This window comes from Ptiloglossa arizonensis, chromosome 1, assembly GCF_051014685.1.
Source record: "Ptiloglossa arizonensis isolate GNS036 chromosome 1, iyPtiAriz1_principal, whole genome shotgun sequence".
NCBI lineage: Eukaryota > Metazoa > Arthropoda > Insecta > Hymenoptera > Colletidae > Ptiloglossa > Ptiloglossa arizonensis.
This window is the reverse complement of record NC_135048.1, coordinates 29,130,718-29,154,535: the sequence shown is the minus strand read 5'-3', so window position 1 is coordinate 29,154,535 and position 23,818 is coordinate 29,130,718. Positions and strand designations below refer to the sequence as shown.

Below are 23,818 nucleotides of genomic sequence, written 5' to 3'. Positions count from 1 at the left end.
ATTCGAGTATTCGAGTATTCCAGTATTCGAGTATTACAGTATTCGAGTATTCCAGTATTCGAGTATTCGACTTATATTCGCCGAATTTAAATCACCGAAGTATTCGAATATTCGAATACAGAAGAATTCAAGAAAGAATACCCAGCTCTAGTGTCGACTCGTGTAGTCGCTAACAGTCGTGAATTATTAAAATTCATGGACGCCAATATAACTAAGAACGCGAGTGTAGTAAATTCCCTGCCACCTGGCTACTTTTTCATGCATTATACATGAACATTCCTCCGGTAAAATAAATAAATAAAGCAATGAAATTCCAGTCGACCAATGTCTCACGGCGTTTGTTCACGAGCTTGTTCGTCGACAGGGACACAGGGTAGCCTAGATTCCAACGGCCCTCGACGAAGAAAGCGATCGCTCGCGCTTTTCGCGCGCTATTCCTCGTGGTCCACCGTGAGTCAGGAGTGGAGGGCCGTGACGTCAGTTCGTCCAAGCAATACCTCCGTATATGTATAAAGTCTGATGGTCCAAGGCCGGCGATGTGGTAATCTCGCATTATGCGTCGCCTTAAAGCACCTCGCCACCGCTTCGGCGGTCTGATCGGGCGTACGAAATCGCGTGATTCGATTCGATTATCAAAAAACCGGGTCGGGACATTTGTTGCTCGCGTAACATTCAAACGCTGAGATCGGAATTCTACTCGACGGGATTGTACTTCGCTGCTTCTCCGAGCGAGGTTGCGACTATTCGAATACTGCGAATTAATTTGAATAGTCGAATATTCGAGTATTCGAATACTACGAATTCATTTGAATAGTCGAATATTCGAGTATTCGAATACTACGAATTAATTTGAATAGTCGAATATACGAGTATTCGAATATTTGAGTAGTTAAATATTGAAGTGTTCGAATGTTTTAGTAGCACTTGAGTATTTGAGTAGTCGAATATCATTGTTCGAATAATTGAGCAGTCGAATATTATCGCAAATATCCTGAATACTCGTTCGAGTGCTACGAATTAATTTGAATAGTCGAATATACGAGTATTTGAATACTTAAATAGTTAAATATTGAAGCGTTCGAATGTTTTAGTAGCATTCGAGTATTTGAGTAGTCGAATATCATTGTTCGAATAATTGAGCAGTCGATTATTATCCCAAATATTCTAAATACTCGTTGGTGTGCTACGAATTAATTTGAATAGCTGAATATTCGAGTATTCGAATATTTGAATAGTTAAATATTTAAGTGTTCGAATATTTTAGTAGCATTCGAGTCAATAGTCAATAGTATTTGACCAGTCGAATATCATTGTTCGAATATTTGAGCAGTCGAATATTATCCCAAATATCCTAAATACTCGGATACTTAATCGATGCACAAAGTATTCGAATAATTAGATATTCGAATAGCGCACAAATCAAGTCAAGTATTCGAATACTACTCGAATGATATTCACCGAGTACTCGAATCCCTGGAATATTCGAATACTCAAACCCAGAAGAATTCCACGTTCGTTCCCGAGCCTAATTCGAAACGACACATCGCTATTCTACCATCGACTTTTCAATTCCTCGGACGGGGTACTGCCCGCGAACACGACGAGCATCGAACGTTCCTGGAAGCCGAGGAATTGGCGTTAACGAGGGGTCAGAGATCGCATCGTTCCGGAATCGGCGATCGTCGACGAGATCGTTTCGAGTTTTACGAGGTCTCGAATTGCCGAGGTGCTGGCAATCCGTCGGAAGCCGCGATCTTCGGCCGCATCAAGTCTAAATATAAATTCGAAAAGAGCGATCCTCGACTTTCCCGATCCACGATCGAGACAGAGACAGAGACAGAGAGAGAGAGAGGACCATGGATTTTTTTCGAAAGAAACCAGACGACCAGCACGACTCGATAACGCGTTCCCTTTTTAGGGGCTTATTGGTTGCGCAATAGAAGCGCACACGCAACGTTTTAGTAACGTCCGGTGCGTTTTTAAATCATCCGTTGCACAATCGTGTTTAAACGTTACATAAATCTCTGCTCCTCGCCGACTCGTGGTCATGACGCGTGTCAAACGGAGTCCAAGTTGAATTCGACTTAAACAGGGGGGTCACGTACGTCTCGAATCGAGGGATGTTTAATGTTTATTAACCTACGGGCAAGAATCTTTACGTACATATTATTGTAATAAAATATACAATAAATAAACGTATGGACGAAACGTGAAGAATAATATAGCTGAATAAAAAAAAGTTATAATTAGATGAATGAAACAAGAATGAGGTAGGTGAAAATATGATTAGATAAATGGACAAAAATGAAGTAAATAAAAATATAATTAGATAAATGAAACAAAAATGAGGTAGGTGAAAATATGATTAGATAAATGGACAAAAATGAAGTAAATAAAAATATAATTAGATAAATGAAACAAAAATGAGGTAGGTGAAAATATGATTAGATAAATGGACAAAAATGAAGTAAATAAAAATATAATTAGATAAATGAAACAAAAATGAGGTAGGTGAAAATATGATTAGATAAATGGACAAAAATGAAGTAAATAAAAATATAATTAGATAAATGAAACAAAAATGAGGTAGGTGAAAATATGATTAGATAAATGGACAAAAATTAAGTAAATAAAAATATAATTTGATACATGAAAAAAGAACAAGGTAAGTGAAAATATAATTAGACACATGATCCAAAAATGAGACAAGTGAAAATATAATTAAAAAATAGAAAGCATTTCTTAAACGAGGTCTAAATCCATTCTAGAAGCACGAAAAGATATCGTCACAGTAAACGATAGCATCGTAACACTTTATACTTTAATCCACTGAGATATAGAGATTGCAACGAAGAAACTACCCGTTCGTTGAACAATTTTTCGCAAATATTTACCAGCTTTCTACAGGTACCGAATACACGTTAGATATCGCCGAAGCGATTGAGAAACGATATTTCCAATTTTTCACCTCGCGCGATACATTCTCGGCACATCGAGCGATATCGTGTCTCAATGTATCGACAGTGCCTCGATAGCGCGAAATGCACGTCAAGATTCGCAGTATCGCGTCCATTCGCGATACAATAATCGCAGATTCGCGATATTGCGCGCGCGGATACCTTAACGCTTGTTGATCTTCACCGCGGCTCGATTTTCCGCGGGAACGCCTCGCGAACGTGATTTACGATCGTTTGGTTCGATAACGAATCCAATTTGTGGCGCGTTAACCGTCGATCACGGCTGAAAGAGATTACGCCAGGATAAGAAACTAAACCGATCGATATCGTTCGTAACGACGACGCACCGTAGCTTCTGACGTCGCGCGGATGACTTCAGAGGTATTAATAGGGTCTCTTATCCGTCACGAAATTTTTTTTTTCAAATCGTTCGCAATTTCCTTCGACGGTTGTTTCTCCTTGGTCAGATATAGTCGTCGTTTGGTCGACGATTACGCGTAACGTAATCTTCGTAATTAATACGAATACGATACCGTTTCTTTTTTTTTTTTTTTATTTAGACTTCAATGTCGCGTCTACCCATCGGGGTCACTGACGAAGTTGGAGAAGATTGTGTGGTTAAATTGAACAATGGAGATGTCTTTTGGAAACTTTGGGCACCATTTTGCACGAATCATTTGTTTTTAATATTTCTGGAGAAAATATGTGATATTCTAATCTTTTTTCTCTGTGTGTACAGTGGATCGATAAAGTATTTGTGTATTATATTTTGTAGAAATTTTCCTGATTTACAAGTCTGATTTTAATGAAAGTTTGAGTATTTTTAAGAAAAGTGTTTGTACATTATATTTTGAGAAATTTTCCTGACTTACAAGTCTGATTTTAATGAAAGTTTGAGTATTTTTAAGAAAAGTGTTTGTACATTATATTTTGAGAAATTTTCCTGACTTACAAGTGTGATTTTAATGAAAGTTTGCGTGTATATAAAGCATACCGGGCCACAAGTGACGTAATTGTTTTATCGACAAAAAATATTCTCGAGTGGATAAAACTAAGACACGAAAATTCAACATTTCTTCATTGTTTTAATACAAATCTTTCGGAGGACTTTTTTTTACAGTTGAACGATAATATCAAACTGAACATTTTTTAAAGAAAATTGTTCTTGTGCCTCGCACGATTACGAATTTATAAATAAAATGAAATTCGTTGCAAGCCCTTCAGCCTTTACAGTGCCATTTTCACTTCGATTTCTCAAATACAACTTCGTAATAATGTGAAATTGAACAAAACTTTTCATATAAATATATTCAGCTCTCAGTGCTCTCTGTTGCAAAAAAAAATCCCCAAAAAAATCGCATTAAATCAATAAAAAACACATTAAAACATTCGAGGCGCGATTTCACCTGCCTGAAAAAATTCCTCTATATATATACACTATTATGCTCTACCTGCCCACAAACTTTCATAAAAATCAGTCTCACAAATAAGAAAAATTTCCTTATAATCCAGCCTGTAGACACTTTTTGGAGCCACTGTTCAAACTATACTGCACAGTATCTGTTGCATCACATATACCGAACAAATTGTCAACTGGTCGATTCAATTGTTCTAATTCGAAGTATATTGAAGAATCGAGGCTGTTGTTCAAGACGATTCGATTATTCTAACAGGGAGTGTATCGAGAGGCCCGCGAAATTTGTCCAGCCATGGTAAACACGTATCGATTCGAATAAATGGCAAGTGACATCATTATTGAATCGCTTCGAAGTGAGTCTCGGCTTGTTTCGCAAACATGGACGGGCAAATATTGTCCTATGCATTTGCTCGACGAAATCCCGCATCGTTAGGGAAATTTGAATTGCCAATCGGTTTCACAGCGAAAATTATGTCTACGACACTTATGTACATCTGTGCACACGTGTTGCACGTTGCATCTAGGAGGATTCAAGGAAGAACCGGTCGCGCGAAGAATGGAAACGTTTCGAGTGTCACGTGCCAGGATCCCTGCCAGGAAGTGCCAAACGCTTTATTAGCGATCCGCGATATCGTCGATCTATGCCCGCGGCTGCATAAATCATACATCTCTGGACGCGTGATTATCATTCGAAACTTGTCCGTTCGGTTGTCTTCTACGTCCCCTAGATGATTATCTCTCATTGGACGCGCGGATCCGCGACGTGTTTCCGTCACTGATTCTAGGATGCTTCTAAACAACCTTGAAGTATTCCTTCTTGGATCTATCTTTGTTTTATTTTACCCACGTTGTTTGGAAAAATTGAAATATCTATTTATTTGTGGGAATTGTAGAGAGATGATGGTGTTATATAGAAAGTAATGTAAATTAAATATGGTGGTATCGAATTTGTAAGGGAAATGTAGAAAGAAGAATGTGCGAAGAGAGTATTCTTTTCTAAGTGTATTTGAAGTATGTGTAGAAAGGGACGTAAATTAAATATGGTAGTATCGAATTTGTAAGGGAAATATGGAAAGAAGAATATGCAAAGAGAGTATTCTTCTCTAAGTGTATTTGAATTATGTGTAGAAAATAATGTGAATTAAGTATGGTAGTATCGAATTTGTAAGGGAAATGTAGAAAGAAGAATGTGCGAAGAGAGTATTCTTCTCTAAGTATATTTGAGCTAATTATAGAAAGTAATGTAAATTAAATACAGTCGTATCGAATTTGTAACGAACAAATTGATATAAAAAAGAGTATACAAAGAGAGTATTCTTTTCTAATTGTATTATATTTGAACTAAGTATAGAAAGTAATGTAAATTAAATACGGTAGTATCGAATTTGTAACGAACAAATTGATATAAAAAAGAGTATACAAAGAGAGTATTCTTTCTAATTGTATTTGAACTAAGTATAGATAGTATAATTATAAATTAAATACGATAGTGTCAAATTTGTAACGAAATTGTATAAAAAATTCTTTGCCACTATTATTTGAAGTCTGCGTAAAAAATAGCCGGAGAATCTCGTCTTTCAAGAATAAGGAACCATATTTTAGGGACCCTAGAAATCTATAATTGATACATGAAGATTTTCGTCAAGTATCTATTTCGAGTACTATACTTATACTTCGGTGGATCTTAAAATATTCGTTACTTCATTCGATTGTGTATCGATTTGATCGATGAATCGGGGTTAGGTTTTAATAATAGCATTTTAACTGCGTTTCTCCTCCTGCGGGTTTCTATACGTTCTATTAATATAAATTTAATAAAAAAAATAACAACTCACGCGTGGACAGTAAGGAGATTTTTTTTTTTATTCGCAAATTCGAGAATTTTTGTCACGGATACACCGATCGAGAAAAGACGAATATCGATCTCAAAGAATATTAAATATACAAACGTTCAATTAAAAAGAAGATTAAGTTCGTACGTACGTACGGTTTTATTTTGAATATTAACAAAGTGCAAATAAGACAGATCTAAAACAGTCATAAGCAATGACTATACGGACGTATGATATATTCATACACAAGATGGAGATCAGTCGCGACTAATGCTATATATACAGCATTACTCATGACTGTTTTCTACGTTTCTTATCTCCATACTTTTCATCTCCATTTTTTAAACCTTCATAAATCTATATACTCGTACAGGATATAGATATAGATCGTATATATATACTTGCACAGGATAGAGTTAGTTAAATTGAATAAACCACTTTCGAAATTGTAGTCAAAAATAATTCTACTCGTTATCGGTCTATACTTATTAAATAATACCAGTGGAAAATACTAATTTTCCAACAACTATCATACTTACACCACTTATGAGCTTAATTTTCATTTAATCGAACGTTTGAAAATATAATCTTGAAATGTAATGTATACACCTTGAACAGAATTTATACTATATATAGTTTCAGGTTTACACCAAAGGAACTGTATATAGTTTTATATGTTTCCAACTGAGACAAAATTCATTCTATATTGTATATAATTTCATAAGTTTTCATCTGAGAGAACTTATTCTATATTGCATATAATTTTATAAGTTGCCAGCTGAGAGAAAATTTATTCTATTGTGTATATAGTTTCATAAGTTTCAAACTGAGAGAGATCTCATTCTATATTTTATATAGTTTCATAAGTTTCCAACTGATAGAGAACTCATTCTATATTTTATATAATTCCATAAGTTTCCAACTGAGAAAGAACTTATTCTATATTATATATAGTTTCATAAGTTTCCAACTGAGAGAGAACTCATTCTATATTTTATATAGTTACATAAGTTTCCAACTGAGGAAGAACTCGTTCTATATTATATATAATTTCATAAGTTTTCAACTGAAAGAGAACTCATTCTATATTTTATATAGTTTCATAAATTTCCAACTGAGAGAGAACTTATTCTATATTATATATAATTTCATAAGTTTCCAACTGAGAGAGAACTCATTCTATATTTTATATAGTTTCATAAGTTTCCAACTGAGAGAACTTATTCCATATTGTATATAGTTTCACAAGTTTTCAACTGAGAGAAAACTCATTCTATATTTTATATAATTTCCTAAGTTTCCACCTGAGATAGAACTCATTCTACATTGTACACAATTTCACAAGTCTACAATTGAGAAAACCTACTCCATATTGTATACAATTTCATATATTTCCAACGAGACAGACTTCACTCTACATTACATACAATCTCATAAATTTACAACCGAGACAACTAATTCTACATTGTACAATGTACAATTCCATGAGTTTCCAACTGAGAGAACTTATTCTATATTATATACAATTTCACAAGTCTACAATTGAGAAAACTTACTCCACATTGTATACAATTTCATATATTTCCAACGAGACAGACTTCACTCTACATTACATACAATCTCATAAATTTACAACCGAGACAACTAATTCTACATTGTACAATGTACAATTCCATGAGTTTCCAACCGAGAGAACTCACTCTACATTATACATAGTTTCATGAGTATCCAACCCAGGAGGAATATACCTCGTACTACATACGTACGAACTATATAGTTCCATACGTTTCCAACCGGGACGAAATTTACACGTAGCTTCGTACGTGTACAGCAACGATCGAACGTAATTACCGATTACGATTCCCATCTGCGAGTCGCGAGTAATTAGCGAGTTCGTTAGCCAAGTGCACCGAGGACAATCGAGCGCGCGTGGCCGTGCTCGTGTTTCCAGATAAGGTCGCGGTTCCATTCGGGTTCCTTCCTTCTGGCTTATGGCCCTTTCTCTCTCGCTTTGATCGACTAGTTTATCGCCAGCCGGTTGCGCCGCGTCGACCCACGATCGGCGTGCCGACGCCGACCTTAGGAAAACTTTGAGAACGGGACCTTATTCCGCCGCCCCCGTGTCCACCGGTTTTGCAACGTCCTCGACGGGATCGAACGGAACGTGGAACATTGAAAAAAATTCGAATTCGAAACGAGAATATTCCTATTCGATTCAAATACACGGAATCCATCTTCGACGATTCCATGATTCTACGCAATCGAGATAATTGTTGCGAGCGATCAGATTTTTCAAGCTTTTAGAAATATTTGTAATTATACGAAAATTTTATAGCGAAGTAAATGAAACAGAGTACGGATGTGTAATACTCATTGTGTAAAACGTTGACAGGATTGAAGAATGGATGAAGATTGTATCTATAATAGCACAACTCTCGTTCGTAATTCCCGCTGAGAATAATGGTGCACGATCGTCAAAGTGCTGATATTAGTTCTGTAAAGTATTTACTGGTCGCTACGTATCGATATATAATCCCTCGATATTGACAAGGAATTTATATTACAACAACGGGAAAAATGAAAATGGTGAAGGTATCTGATATCTCTTCGCAAGTTGATCTAGTTCGAGGCACCAAAGTGTGGTACAAGACAATGCTACAAGATCGTCAGAGTGGTAAATTCATTTATAACAAAGTAAGTGTAACAGATTCAAAGTCAATGTATAATACCTCAACATTGACAAGGGATCCATATTATAACTCCGAAATGATGGTAAAGACTATATCTAATTCTTCTCCAGAAGTTGATCTTTCCTCAGAAATCAGAAGGATAAAGATTCAATGTAAATTTGGAGAAAATCCTATCGACATATTCGAGTCACAGGGAGTCGAAAGAAACGTTCAGAGAATTCTAACAACAATTCACGAATCGTCACCTGGGTCCGCCTTCTTCGGGTCCCCCAGGAAGCAGTCCTTGCCAAGACAGCACCTGAACTTCGGGTCGCCCTCCATTGGAAACATGCTGAATATCGCGACATCCTCGTCCTTCTCTTTCGCCCTCTTTATCCTCTCTTCACCTACCGTCTTGGTTTGCAAGTGAAGCTTACTGGACAGTCGTTCGCTCAATGCGTCGGTGGCCATTTTTTCCGTTTCTTTTTTTTTGCTCTCTTCTTTCTCTTCGATAACCGCGAAAACGAACGCGCACTTGACAATTCGCGATGTATTCACTCTCGTCGAATTATCGGGTGAGAGAAAAATGAAATTGGAATGCGGAGATGTACGGGGGTACGAACACGTTTTTTTATTTTTCTATCTCGAGGACAGAGTTTTCGCGAGGTACCATCGGTGGCTTCGAGTATCCGTCATTTCGAGAATTCCTTTCTCAGGGTCGATGATTTTCAATTCTGGAAAAATTTAATTCGTGGTGGGGAGAAACTCACGAGAAGGAATCACGAGGGGAGAGAATCACGAAGGGGGAAATTATGAGGGAGAAGAGTCACGAGAGAAAATTACAAGGGGAAAAATTTACGAGAGGGGAAAATTATGAGGGGGGGGAATTATAAGGGGAAACATTAACGAGAGGAGAAAATTACAAAGGGGAAAAATCACGAGGGGAAAAAATTACAAGGGGAAAAATTCACGAAGGGAGAAAATTACAAGGGGGAAAAATTCACGAATGAAGAAAATTACAAGGGGAAAAAGTCACGAGAAAGAAATCACGATTGGGGGGAGAATTACAAGGAGAAAACTCACGAGAGAAAATTACAAGGGGAAAATTCACGAGAGAAAATTACAAGGGGAAAAAATCACATGAGGAGAAAATTACAAGGGAAAAAATCACAAGAGGAGAAAATTACAAGGGAAAAAATCACAAGAGGAGAAAATTACAAGGGAAAAAATCACAAGAGGAGAAAATTACGAGGGGAAAAATCACGAGGGAACAAACTTACAAGGGAAAAGAGTCACGTAAAAAAAAAATCACGAGAAAAGAAAATTACAAGGCGGAAGAGTCACGAGAAAAAAAATCACGAGGGGAGAAAATTACAAGGGAGAAGAGTCACGAGGAAAAAAGTCACGAGGGGAACGACTCACGAGAAAAGAAATCACGAGGGGAGAAAATTACAAGGGGAAAGAGTCACGAGAGAAAAAAAATCACGAAGGAAGAAAATTTCAAGGGGGAAGAATCACGATGAAAAAAATCACGAGGGGAACGAGTCACGAGAAAAGAAATCACCAGGGGAGAAAATTACAAGGGGGAAGAGTCACGATGAAAAAAATCACGAGGGGAACGAGTCACGAGAAAAGAAATCACCAGGGGAGAAAATTACAAGGGGGAAGAGTCACGAGAGAAAAGAAATCACGAATGAAGAAAATTTCAAGGGGGAAGAGTCACGAGAAAAAAAATCACGAATGAAGAAAATTACAAGGGGGAATAGTCACGAGAAAAAAAATCACGAGGGGAAGAAAATTACAAGGAGAAAAAAAAATCACGAGGGGAGAGAATTACAAGGGTCGAGTATCACGAGGAATAATCGCGAGGGGAAGAACCTACTGTTAACTGAATTGCGCGCGCGTGTACGTCCGCGTACGAAAACACAGGCAAGAAACGCGATGAAATCGGGCAATCGTGCGATTGGTCCGGTGTCTTGCAAGCCACTGAAGCACCGCGGCCAGACCCGCTCGCTGGAGTCGGGCTGCAGGCAGCGAGCACGCGCAACGTGTCTTCTATTTCGCTGATATAAGTTCGAGCCATTCCACGCTCGACCAGAACCACTCTGGATCGCGTCCACGGAATATTTATATATTTATGCGCGTCGCGGAGAACCCAGACTCGGATCTTCCAGCGAGAATCTTTTCCCTCGTTTCCACGACGATCCTGACGCGATCCTGGCAACGAACGTTTGCGTTCGGTGTAGAATTTTCCAAAGTGGGCGGGGCGATCGTTAGGGGAGGGACAGTTTTCCAGATTGGGCGGGGCGCGAGAAGAAATTGTCACTTCTTATTTAACACACGTAACGTAGAAATGTATTTTCTCCGTTTTTAAATGTACCATTTTTAAATGCACCAATAAATGTTTCTATTCGTGCACCTTCCTAATCTTAAGGTTAGGTTAACGAGAGATTGTATCTGGAAGTCGCCTTTGTACTGTACACTTGATTTTAGTTTCTTTTCCTTGATCGATACTGGGTTTTTCTTTTTCATTTTTACGTATACAATCTTGGTGCAATAAAAATTGTTATTACGTTCTATTCAATTGTCGATAGAGCTGATACTATACACTGTTCTACTAAAATTGGCCTCGAGTTAGTAACCGGAGTAAGTAAATAAACTTTCCCACGATTGTTGTCTTTATAATCGAGGAGAATCGATACCGTTTCTTCTTTTTTTTTTTATTTTTATTAATACAATCTACGTACAATAAAGACTGTTATTACCTATTCAATTTTTTATACAATTTTTCTAGAAAATTGAGTCTGGAGTTGTTCGTCGATGTAAATAAAAATAATTTCGGAACGCGTAATAATTAAATGTTTTAACGATGGGTTATTTTCATTGGAACGATCGACCAACACGAAACGAAACAGTGTGTTTTCCGTACTTTTATTGTCCAGACGTTAGCGGTTAATTGACTCCGTCTCTGGTAGTAATTGCTTTCGTTTCTCATTGATTGGTGTGTTTACAATCAAGGAGAATTCAATTTCCTCCGCGAGGCGCATCGAGGTGCCAGTCTGGCGAGTGTTTCCTCGGTCGATTGCGTCAGAACGCTCACGGGTGATTAGCGCATGAGTGATTAGCGGTTCGAAGTCATCGACGCACGCAAATCCTCGTGGACTTCTTGGCAACGAGATCGCTATTGTCGCGGCACGAAGGGATCGAGCGTTTACGTACGATAAGCGAAAAGATGCGATACATTTGTGATTCATCGCTTCGTTCGCGATCGAAACAAGGATAAATCACGTCGAACGACACGATAACAACGATTTTCTTTGACAGTTTCTCTCTAATATTTTAACATTCTCAGAAATCACGAGAAAAAAAAATTCTCTTTGAAAGTATTTGGACGAAATGAATAAAATAAATCTGAAAAATTATATCTTAATATCAATATAATAAAATAAATTTGAAAAATTATATCTCAATATATTTACTGTTTTATATTGTTCGACAGTTTCTCTAACACCTTAAGATTCTTAAAAATTACGAAAAAAAATTCCCTTTGAAAGTATTTGGAACAAATAAATAAAATAAATTTGAAAATTTGTAACCCAATATATGTATACTTACTATTTTATATTCTTTGACAGTTTCTCTCTAACATCTTAACATTCTTAGAAATTACGAAAAAAAAACATTCCTTTTGAAAGTATTTGGTCAAAATAAATAAAATAAATTTGAAAAAATTATATCTCAATGTATGTTTACTTACTATTTTTTATTCGTAATAAAAAATTATTAGTATTATATATTTTTACTAATACTGTGCCGTAAAACTAGTAAAAATTAATCAAACTGGATCGATAATTTCGTTTCACCTGAAAGAAACAGGTGTCTCGATACTTTTGGAGGGGAGTGTATGTGTTTTAGTAATCAATCTAAAAGTAATCAATCGTTTACTTTGAACCTCGATTTCTCCACGAGATTTATTTACGAAATTTTGTATCTTATCTTTCACAGTGAAGTCTTCCCAAGAGTACCAACGTCCATAAGTTATTGGACGTTTGTTTATTCGATTTGGAAAATGCAAATTGCAGATTAAGATTGAGACTACTCGAGTGCTAATTCAATATAATGAAAGAGAAATGTATATTCTACTCGTGGTGTAGATGGAAAAAAAAGAGATCAGTTCTGGAAAGAATTTGTTTCAGAAGACTTGTTTCATGATCTTTATGAGGCCTGCTGAGATTAAAAATTACTCGTTCCTGTGCAACCAAGAGATAAAAGAAGGAAACATTAGTCCTGGAAGGAGTTTAGACATTTTACTTTAACTTTGCAAACTTCTCCAAGATGAAAAATTACTTCTGTGCACATTCTCTTTATGAATACTCTAGGTGAAAGAAAGAATGATCAGTCCTAGAAGGAATTTGGATGATTAAATATATCTCTACAAGTCTCTTAAAGATTAAAAATTACTCCTGTATACATCTTTCTTACGAATGGTACAAGTGAAAGAAAGCTCAGTCCTAGAAGAAATTTAGACGATTGACTCTACCTCTGCAGGTCTCTTAAAGATTAAAAATTACTCCTATGCACATCTTTCTTACGAATGGTACAAGTGAAAGAAAGCTCAGTCCTAGAAGAAATTTAGACGATTGACTCTACCTCTGCAGGTCTCTTAAAGATTAAAAATTACTCCTATGCACATCTTTCTTACGAATGGTACAAGTGAAAGAAAGATCAGTCCTAGAAGAAATTTAGACCATTAACTCTACCTCTGCAAGTCTCTTAAAGATAAAAAATTATTCATCTTTCTCGTGAATAGTGCAGGTGGAAGAAAGAAAGATCGATTCTGAAAAGAATTTAAACGTCGAAAAAACAAAAATGAAAATACTCGATCGAGTGCACATTCTTCTCACTAATGCTGTACACGAGAAAAAGAAAGATCGATCCTGGAAAGAGCAACGAGTCGCATTGGGTCAGACGTTCTAGCCAGACATCGTAAGGCCTGCTGCGACCGAGAGCAAAAATTACTCGACCTGGTGAACGTTCTCCTTGCCCATGGTATAGGTGGGAGAAAGAAAGATCGGTCGTGCAAGGAATTGCGAGTCGTATTGGGTCAGACGTTCTATTCAGACAGTAATGCCTACGACTGAGTAAAAACTCGACACTGTCCCTATTCTACTTACTCCGAGACTGATCTTTCCTTCTCCCTGGAATAATTAATGTTTTTTTTTTTTCGGGTGAGTTTCTTTTTCAGTTTTGTTAGCTCCCTAAAACATTGGAACGTGTAATCACGTCCTCTGGCCTATTAAATATTCACCCCAAGTTGGTACGATGATATTTCGGTCACGTACCTGGTGTCGTGGGGTCATTCATAACCCGTTACTGTTTCGCGTGAATAGTGATGAGTATCGTTGCTTTAAATGACATTAATAGTCGTACGAGTTACTTGTAAGAAATAACGGATCTATCGGAAAATATTAATTATTTCGGTAATTATAACATCGGTGGCTCAAAGGTACCAACTATGGGTTAAATAATAATTTTTTAAATTTTACACCGTTTGCACGACATCTCGAGCTTGCATGATCCATAGAAAGTGTCCCAAGACACTACATCCCCATTCTACTTACTCCAAAATTAATTTACTACTCCTTGAAATAAGTATTGCCTTTTGGTATGTTTTTTCTTACATTTTCTTAAGAAGCTTTGTAAAATGTAAAATGTTAAATATTTTTCTAAATTTTCCACCGATTGCAAGGTATCTCAAGCTTGCATGATCCATAGAAACTGTTCCAAGACACTACATCCCCATTCTATTTACTTCAAAATTAATTTAGTACTCTTTGCAATAAATATTGTTTTCTGGTAAGGGAGTTCTTTTTACATTTTCTTCACAAGCTTTCTAAAACATGAAATCTAAATTTTTTAATTTTCCACGAATTGCACAATATCTTAAGCTTGCATGATCCATAGCAACCGTCCCAAGATACTACATACCTATTCTACTTACTATAATACCCAATTAATTTAGTATTCTTCACAATAAATATTGCTCTCTGATAAGTTTCTTCTTACATTTACTTAACAAGCTTTCTAAAACGTGAAATGTTAAATATTTTTCTAAATTTTCCATCAATTGCACGATACCTCATGCTTGCATAATTCCAAGACATCCCATTCTACTTACTCCGAAATTAATTTTGTATTCTTTACAATAAATATTGCTCTCTGGTAAGTTTCTTCATACATTTTCTTAAGAAGCTTTCTAAAACTTGAAATATTAAATATTTTTCTAAATTTTCTACCGATTGCACGATTCCTCAAGCTTACACGATCCCAAGACACCCTATTCTACTTACTCCAAATTAATTTAATACTCTTTACAATAAATATTGCTCTCTGGTAAGTTTCATCATACATTTTCTTAAGAAGCTTTCTAAAACGTAAAATGTTAAATATTTTTCTAAATTTTCCACCAATTGCACGATACCTCAAGCGTGCACGATCCCAAGACACTACACCTTATTCTACTTACTCCGAAATTAATTTAGTACTCTCTACAATAAATATTGCTCTCTGGTAAGTTTCTTCTTATATTTCCTTAACAAGCTTTCTAAAACGTGAAATGTTAAATATTTTTCTAAATTTTCCACCGATTGCACGATTCCTCAAGCTTACACGATCCCAAGACACCTCATTCTACTTACTCCAAAATTAATTTAGTACTCTTTACAATGAATATTGCTCTCTGGTAAGTTTCATCATACACTATCTTAAGAAGCTTTCTTAAACGTAAAATGTTAAATATTTTTCTAAATTTTCCACCAATTGCACGATACCTCAAGCTTGCACGATCCCAAGACACTACACCTTATTCTACTTACTCCGAAATTAATTTAGTACTCTCTACAATAAATATTGCTCTCTGGTAAGTTTCTTCTTATATTTCCTTAACAAGCTTTCTAAAACGTGAAATGTTAAATATTTTTCTAAATTTTCCACCGATTGCACGATTCCTCAAGCTTACACGATCCCAAGACACCTCATTCTACTTACTCCAAAATTAATTTAGTACTCTTTACAATAAATATTGCTCTCTGGTAAGTTTCATCATACACTATCTTAAGAAGCTTTCTTAAACGTAAAATGTTAAATATTTTTCTAAATTTTCCACCGATTACTCGACATTTCTCAAGCTCGCGTGATCTCTAGCAACTGTCTCAAGACTTTCGAGGGACACGTTCGTCGATAAAATACGAGCTTGCGCTCGTTTGGAATCGCTTTCGAAGGCCTCTGTCGAAAGGTTGGTAAGTAAATCGAGAAACGGAACGATTTCCCGTGACGGTCGACCGCAATGCACCCGCGTTAGATTTCGCGAGTCGATACGCGACTCGGTTCGAAAGGTCGGCCCTCGTATACGGGTACACGCTGGCACCGAGTCATTTTCGCGAACGATATTCTCCGGTAATCCTCTCGGTGTTCGTTGCTTTTTACACGCCTCGGAACACACGGTTCAACGTGGCTCCCACGCGCGTCACGTAACTCGAAATCGCGAAACCCATCGGATGCACGAGCCCCGTACGCGATATCGATGGTTCCGTTCCACGCTCGTCGCTTTCTCCGATTTCAATCGTTTTCTGCGCCGATCGGTGAACACGATAACCACGCGACGATGATCGTTGAATTTTACCTTAACCTCGAGCGTACTTGACCGAATTACCGGCTCCGCGAACTCCCTTTCCACGGAAGTAGACGCCCTCGAGGAGACCGAGAGCTTCCTTCTACCGAACAATTCGACCTTTGACGGTTCAACGATTGTTCGGTTGCACGAAGCGATCGTTCGATCAGAAATTTAAGCTCTGGTTCAGGGATTTCTGTTATTTTTAGTTTTTTATTTTTAGTGTTGTACTTTGTGGAAAGAAATTATAACGTTTAGTTTCATTTTCAGTCTTGGATCTTACGGTGACAAATTGTGTCGTTTATCTTCATTCTTAGTATTATATTTTGTAATAACAGATTGTTGCATGTAAAGTTGTGGCACAAAATATTACAACATACGAAAATCGAAAGGTAGACAAATGTATTCGTTGGATTTTTTTCAACGAAATTTCTTTCTCTGTCTTTTTATTTCTCTTTTTAATACATTTCATATTTATTGTATACTTGTTTCGTTTAATGCTCTTATCGTGTATTTTTGTTTACTTTTATCGAACTCTCTGTACTTTGGTCAAATTCTTCTAGGGGACTTTATCTCAGAGCATGTAACAAATACACTTCCTCTCTTTGTCTTTATACACTATTTTTAATATTATATTTCATGTTTAGTATATATTTCTTTTATGTGTTTTTCTCTATATTCTTTTCTCTATTTGTATCTATTCGTACAAAGTATCAGTCTACTTTCGAGTATGATAAACAGCACCCATAGAGGAAAGAGATCCTCATCAGTGTACGCACGATAAAAATCGTAGAGTGAAAATCACTGGTGTCGAGAGTGTTTAGGTTCCCGACAGGGTCGCGGAGACGTGAATCACGCGTTAAATAGGTCGCGGTGCACTCCACGCCGTCTGCGATCGTCGAAGGTTGCGAGAGGCGACAAACCGATAGTCCCGAGTTCAGAGTCGTCTGAAACGGAAAAGGTCGGCCAGGTAATTGCCCAACAGCCTTTTTTTCGACCCACTTTCCTGTCTCTGGATCACCTGGACACGAGTAGTTCTGGGACTATTTGAATAATTCGGTATTCGAATCTAATATTTGAATAATTCGGTATTCGAATCTACTATTTGAATAATTCGGTATCCGAATCTACTATTTGAATAATTCGGTATCCGAATCTACTATTTGAATAATTCGGTATCCGAATCTACTATTTGAATAATTCGGTACTCAAATCTACTATTCGAATATCTGAATACTCAAATCTATTACTCGAATATTTAAATACTCAAATCTGTTATTCGAATATTTAAATACTCGAATCTATTATTCAAATATTTAAATACTCGAATCTATTATTCAAATATCTGCATACTCGAAGCTTTTATTCGAATATTTGAATATTCGAATCTATTATTCGAATATCTGAATACTGGAATCTATTATTCGAATATCTGAATGCTCGAATCTATTACTCGAATATTTGAATACTCAAATCTGTTATTCGAATATTTGAATACTCAAATCTGTTATTCGAATATCTGAATACTCGAATCTATTATTCGAATATCTGAATACTCGAATCTATTATTCGAATATCTGAATACTCGAATCTATTATACGAATATTTGAATACTCAAATCTGTTATTCGAATATCTGAATACTCGAATATTCGAATACTCAAATATCACTGAACGAATATTTGAATACTCAGATGTTTGATCGATGCAAAAAATATTCGAATAGAGAGAATATAGAGAATATTTTTCTCTACTTTTCGAATATATAGAAATTCAACGAGTACTCCACTTGAAAGTGCCATCGTCCACGGAACTTACTTAAGTTCGACGCTCGGCGTCACTGGCCGATGAAACGTCGAACTTTTGTGAGGTTCTCCGTTTGCGAAACTTGTCCAAATCATGCAGGGAGTTACAAAGCGAGACGAAGCGCCGTAAACTCGTATCTTATCGCACTTCCGACGATCCTCGGTCGTTGACTGTCCATTCTGCGTCACCCTTTGTTTCGTCGTGAGTTTCGATCGCACTTAAATCGTTCCATTTTTATCGTGAAGCAGAGACGCGGACAAATCGGAACACGTAGGTGTTCTGGAGCCTATAGTTTTTTTTTTTTTTTTTTTTTCGAAATGGCTCACGGTAATTGGCTTGTGTGTTGGAGTCCGGGCCTTGACTCGGTTGCCTTAATAAGAAACGCCGAATGCAAGATCTACGGTCGCTTTGTCGCGTTTCACATCAGTGAATCATTGTTCGGGGCTCGTCGACGATCATAAACGTTTCGAGGTCTAACCGATCGAGATACATTTTCTTTCGCGCAATTAAAAAGTGTCTCGAGATTTTCCGCAGATTTTCACGCCTTATTAAAAATAAACAATACTTATCTTTTCAGCGATTGTAATTCGAGTTTAAGGGCTGAAACTACCCCCTAAAACGCTACTTTGAAAATGGTAGAAAATACACGATTTTCATACAAAATTCTCTTTGTAATTTTCGACGAAAGATAAGATCAATGAAAGAGTGAAAAATATTTTTTACTCAAAAAAGTGTGCTATTTTAAGCTCCATTTCACAAGAAAATCTTTGTAATTTTTTGAAGGGTGATCACTCGAGTTTAAGGGTTGAAATCACCTCTCGAAGTGGTACTTTGGAAACCATAAAAAATACGAGAAAGTTTTTGCAAAAAATTCTTCTTAATTTTCAACGAAAGATAAGATCAATACAAGAGTGAAAAATATTTTTTACCCAAGAAAAAGAGTGCTATCTCTAAGCTCCATTTCACAAGAAAATCTTTGTAATTTTTTGAAGGGTGATCACTCGAGTTTAAGGGTTGAAATCACCTCTCGAAGTGGTACTTTGGAAACCATAAAAAATACGAGAAAGTTTTTGCAAAAAATTCTTCGTAATTTTCAAGAAGAGATAAAATCAATAAAAGAGTGAAAAATATTTTTGACTCAAGAAAAGAGTGCTATCTCTAAGCTCCATTTTACAAGGAAACCTTTGTAATTTTTTAAAGGCTGATCACTCGAGTTTAAGGGTTGAAATCACCTCTCGAATTGGTACTTTTGAAACTATAAAAAATACGAGAAAGTTTTTGCAAAAAATTCTTCTTAATTTTCAACGAAAGATAAGATCAATAAAAGAGTGAAAAATATTTTTTACTTAAGAAAAAGAGTGTTATTTTAAGCTCCGTCATTTTACAAGAAAATCTTTGTAATTTTTTCTCTCCAGTAAGTTTGAAGGCTATAAAAAATACGAGAAAGTTTTTGCAAAAAATTCTTCGTAATTTTCAACGAATAATAAAATCAGTAAAAGAGTAAAGAATATTTTCTACTCGAAGAAGAGTGTCATAGACTCGATCTTTATCATCCTGTACGCACAGTACAGTTCGTAATGCAACTAAGTCATTGTCATTACACCGGCCATAGTCCTCGAGTATTTATAACATTTCGTAAGCCGATGGATTGTACGCAGATACGTTTCGATTAACGTTCCTCAAGGATCAGAAACGATTGCAGACCCCGAGTTCGCAGCGGTATAATGTTTCAACGTTGGTATATTGATTTCCAACGACAAAGTGTTTCAATGTATTGAAATGTCATCGATTACGTACCAGCACGGAAGATTTCGCCGCATCCGTCGCAACGGCTGGCGAATTGGGCGTCGTAGCAGTTGCCGCAGTAGATCTTGTCCACCTTGCTACCGAACTGTTTGTCCACCAAGGACACTCTGCACCTGTTGCAGAGGAAGCAGGCCTCGTGCCAGTGCTTGTCCTTGTACGACAGATCCTGCGAACAGTGTTACGTGTTATCGTAACCTGGTCCGATTGTTCGCGATTAACGAGCTTTCAGTTTGACACGCGATGCAAAAAACGTTTCCCTAACTTTGACGATTTCGTGAATTGCCAAATGTTACCTTCTCAGGGAATATTAACGATATCGATTGAGAAATATTAAATGTGCGCGAAAGTGCACGACTTTACGATTACTGGTGTTTTTTTTTTTTTTTTCTATATGATAACGATAGTAAATAGGTGAAAGGATTGGAGAGATAGGTAATAAATTTGGGAGAATTTGCTATAAAAATTGACAAATAGATACAATTTTGTAGGTATATTCTGGGTAGTGTATTTTCGTTTCACTGCACTTTTATTTCTTTTTTCTTTAGCCTTACTAGGTAGAGTCTCAGAATTTATTTATTATTAACGATGGTTTCAAATAAGTCGGGGGAATAAGTAAAGAGGTAAACAATCTTAGAGAATTTTTTCTAAAAATTTAAAAACTATCAATATAATTTTAGAGTTATTTCGAACACTGTATTTTCCCTAGAATTTAAATAAAACTTTGAATTTTTAAAAATTCAAAATTTATTTACCAATAATACTTCCAAAATAGCTAAAAGAAATGTTGCAAAAAGTTAATGTACTCGTTTTTCTCGTTAACTCGAATATCTGAGAATACCATCAAGTATCTGCTGTTGAAAGGTTAACTTTCAATTTTTAAACATTCAATAGTTGGTCTCCTTTAACTTTCATCTCCATTAATTCGCCATTAATTGATCCTAGGAGATGTTTCAAAATTTATATATCGATAATACTTCAAAAATAGCTAAAAGAAATGTTGCAAAAAGTTAATGTACTCGTTCTTCTCGTTAACTCGAATATCTGAGAATACCATCAAGTACCTGTATTGTAAGCAATTGTAAGATTAAATTTGAATTCTCTAAAATTCCAAAGTTGAGCTTCTTAAACTTTCCTCCTCAATTAATTCACCATCAATTAATCCCAGGGGAATTCTCAAAACTTATTTACCGATAATACTTCAAAATGGTCAAACACAATTTTCCAAAAAGTCAATACACTCATTTTTCTCGTTAACTCGAACATATGAGAATACCATCGAGTACCTGCCGTTGGAAGGTTAACTTTCAATTCTTTTAAATGTAAAAATTGGTCTACTTTAACCTTCCTCTCAATAAATCCCAAGAGAAGTCTCAAAATTGATTTCCCAATAATACTTCAAAACGGTCGAAACCAATTTCCCAAAAAATCAATATACTCATTTTTCTCGTTAACTCGAATATCAGAGAATACTATCGAGTACCAGCCGTTGAAAGGTTAACTTTTAATTCTTTTAAATGTAAAAATTGGTCTACTTTAACCTTTCTCTCAATAAATCCCAAGAGAAGTCTCAAAATTGTTTTCCCAATAATACTTCAAAACGACTAAAAAACAATTTTCCAAAAAATCAATATACTCATTTTTCTCGTTAACTCGAATATCAGAGAATACTATCGAGTACCAGCCGTTGAAAGGTTAACTTTTAATTCTTTTAAATGTAAAAATTGGTCTACTTTAACCTTTCTCTCAATAAATCCCAAGAGAAGTCTCAAAATTGATTTCCCAATAATACTTCAAAACGACCGAAACGAATTTCCCAAAACGTCGATATACCCGTAGCTCTCGTCAACTCGAAGATCTAAGAATACCATCGCGTCGAGTATCCGCGATCGAAAGGTTAACGCAAACACGGTTGGTATTAGCGGATCGCCGCTGTCGTTCGTTCGCGATTAACGCCTCCGTGAAGTGAAAATCCGTGGCGGTCTCCAGAGATCGCGTCTCGGTTCCGTAAACATCCGCGGTATTCATTAACGGGGCGTGCGCGCGCATCGAAATCGCGGTGGTTCCCATTTCTGGATCGATTGTGATCGCGAACTCGTCGACCTTTGCGCGGCCACGTCGTGTTCCACGGTTGGAGAAAAGGAAATCGGATCCTTGGATCGGAGCGGTCGCTCGTCGATCAGCTCGAGAACGATTCGCGTTCGCGACGATTCGTCCTTTATCGCGTTTTATACGAGGCTCGTAACGCACGCGACTCGCTCCGTGCGAGTTTCCACTGGAGTGGTGGAAGCCGTAAAACGGAAATAAGCTCTCGAAGCCGACACGGGTAGCGGCACCTGCATCATCGTTTCTATTTCTAGGAATGAGTAAGTCAACGCCCATGGCTTGCGTTCTCGCGTATCGCCACCTCGGCCCGTGATTATACACGAACCGATAATTACCGATTTTTGCGCGTTACTCGGGCTCTGTACGCCTCCTCGCGGACCGTCCTCAGCGAGCTCGAAGGTCACCAGCCCGGGAATTTCGACGCAAAAGGATCTCGACGATCGATGGGAACACGAAGCGACGAGAAATAAAATTTCACTCAAACGATTTTCAACCGACCCACCCCACGCCACTGCGTGGGCGTGCTGGTATTCCAAGCGTAAACAGAAGCGTAGGAGTCCGTTAAACTTCCAATTCGTTCATTTTTTTTTTTTTTTAAATCAGCGATAAGAAAGAAACACTGGGGAATAGTTTAGACCAGTTTGACAAATTTTATATATAATTTTCTTCATTTCAAACGGAATCCTCTGAGACTTTCCTCATTTGTGACTCCTATTCGGAATGTAACGATATCAATAAATCGATTTCATTTGGAAATATTTATATGGAAGAAACGATCTGAATTTTTGTATTATATTACACCAGGTGACCATATACCTGGAATATCTAGGAATACAGTGTATCTTTGATATTCGATGAAAGGAAAAGAGAAATCACTGGACAAAGGAGGCTCGTTATGTCGACGAGGTTATCTTTTCAACGATGTTGGGTAACGATCGACCAATCGTCTGCTGGGTCACGTACCTTCGAATCGATGCCGATGATTTTGTTGCACTCCTCGCAGCCATTCGCGAACACGCTCTCGTAGCACTTGATGCAGTAAGGGTGCTCGTCCCTCAGCACGTAGCGTTGCCCGGTCAGAGACTCGTCGCATTGCCAGCAACAGAAGTGGCCACTGTGCCAGTCCTTGTTCATCGCCTTCGTGTACTCGCCACTGAAAATCAACTGGAAAAGCAAAAAATAAGGATTGCACCGAGTTTAGCGACAATGAAATTCCGACCACGTTCCAATCTTGGTAACTCTCGTTAGACCCGTACCCACTGAATTAATTATCCGACGCGAGAAAGCCCTCTCGGAGCGATTTCTTTGCAATATCTCGGAGCGATTCCTTTGCGACGATTCTCGGTAAAATTCAACGAATATACTTCATTTGTTACGATATTGTACGTAGTAACGGGTGAAAAATAATTTCTTTGGTATTAAGAAAGTGAAAATATTTATAACGACTCGATCAGAGATCAGAATAGATACATACCCAGGTTTGGAGTAACTTAGCGATCGTTGCTCCAAAGCGGGAATTATTGCATCGAAATAATTTAATTTTGGACTTATTAGTGAATC

At 36.9% G+C, this 23,818-nt stretch overlaps 2 protein-coding genes across 11 annotated transcripts in view; both read right to left on the bottom strand.

The window, feature by feature from the left end:
- Positions 1-23,818, bottom strand: part of Lmpt (four and a half LIM domains protein limpet) — a 226,708-nt gene that overhangs the window by 10,234 nt on the left and 192,656 nt on the right. For 8 of the 10 annotated variants that reach the window (XM_076321165.1, XM_076321174.1, XM_076321124.1 and 5 more), the window contains 2 exons: positions 23,222-23,422; positions 20,147-20,321 (listed from right to left, as the gene is read on the bottom strand). In XM_076321165.1, the coding sequence (XP_076177280.1) occupies positions 20,147-20,321; positions 23,222-23,422 (376 nt within the window). Of the gene's footprint in view, positions 1-9,141; positions 9,610-10,757; positions 10,899-20,146; positions 20,322-23,221; positions 23,423-23,818 lie in introns of those variants that run through there. The other 2 variants (XM_076321193.1, XM_076321202.1) reach the window with 2 other exon arrangements.
- LOC143151797 (uncharacterized) lies at positions 20,329-23,211 on the bottom strand. The gene is made up of 2 exons (XM_076321238.1): positions 21,217-23,211; positions 20,329-21,140 (listed from the first exon to the last, which is right to left on the bottom strand). The coding sequence occupies exon 1, from the start codon at positions 22,532-22,534 to the stop codon at positions 21,998-22,000; it is 537 nt and encodes a 178-aa protein (XP_076177353.1). The 5' UTR covers positions 22,535-23,211; the 3' UTR covers positions 20,329-21,140; positions 21,217-21,997.

Bases quoted from the DNA above. Each gene is read 5' to 3' on its own strand.
- LOC143151797 (XM_076321238.1), bottom strand. From the start codon at position 22,534: ATGGGCGTTGACTTACTCATTCCTAGAAATAGAAACGATGATGCAGGT.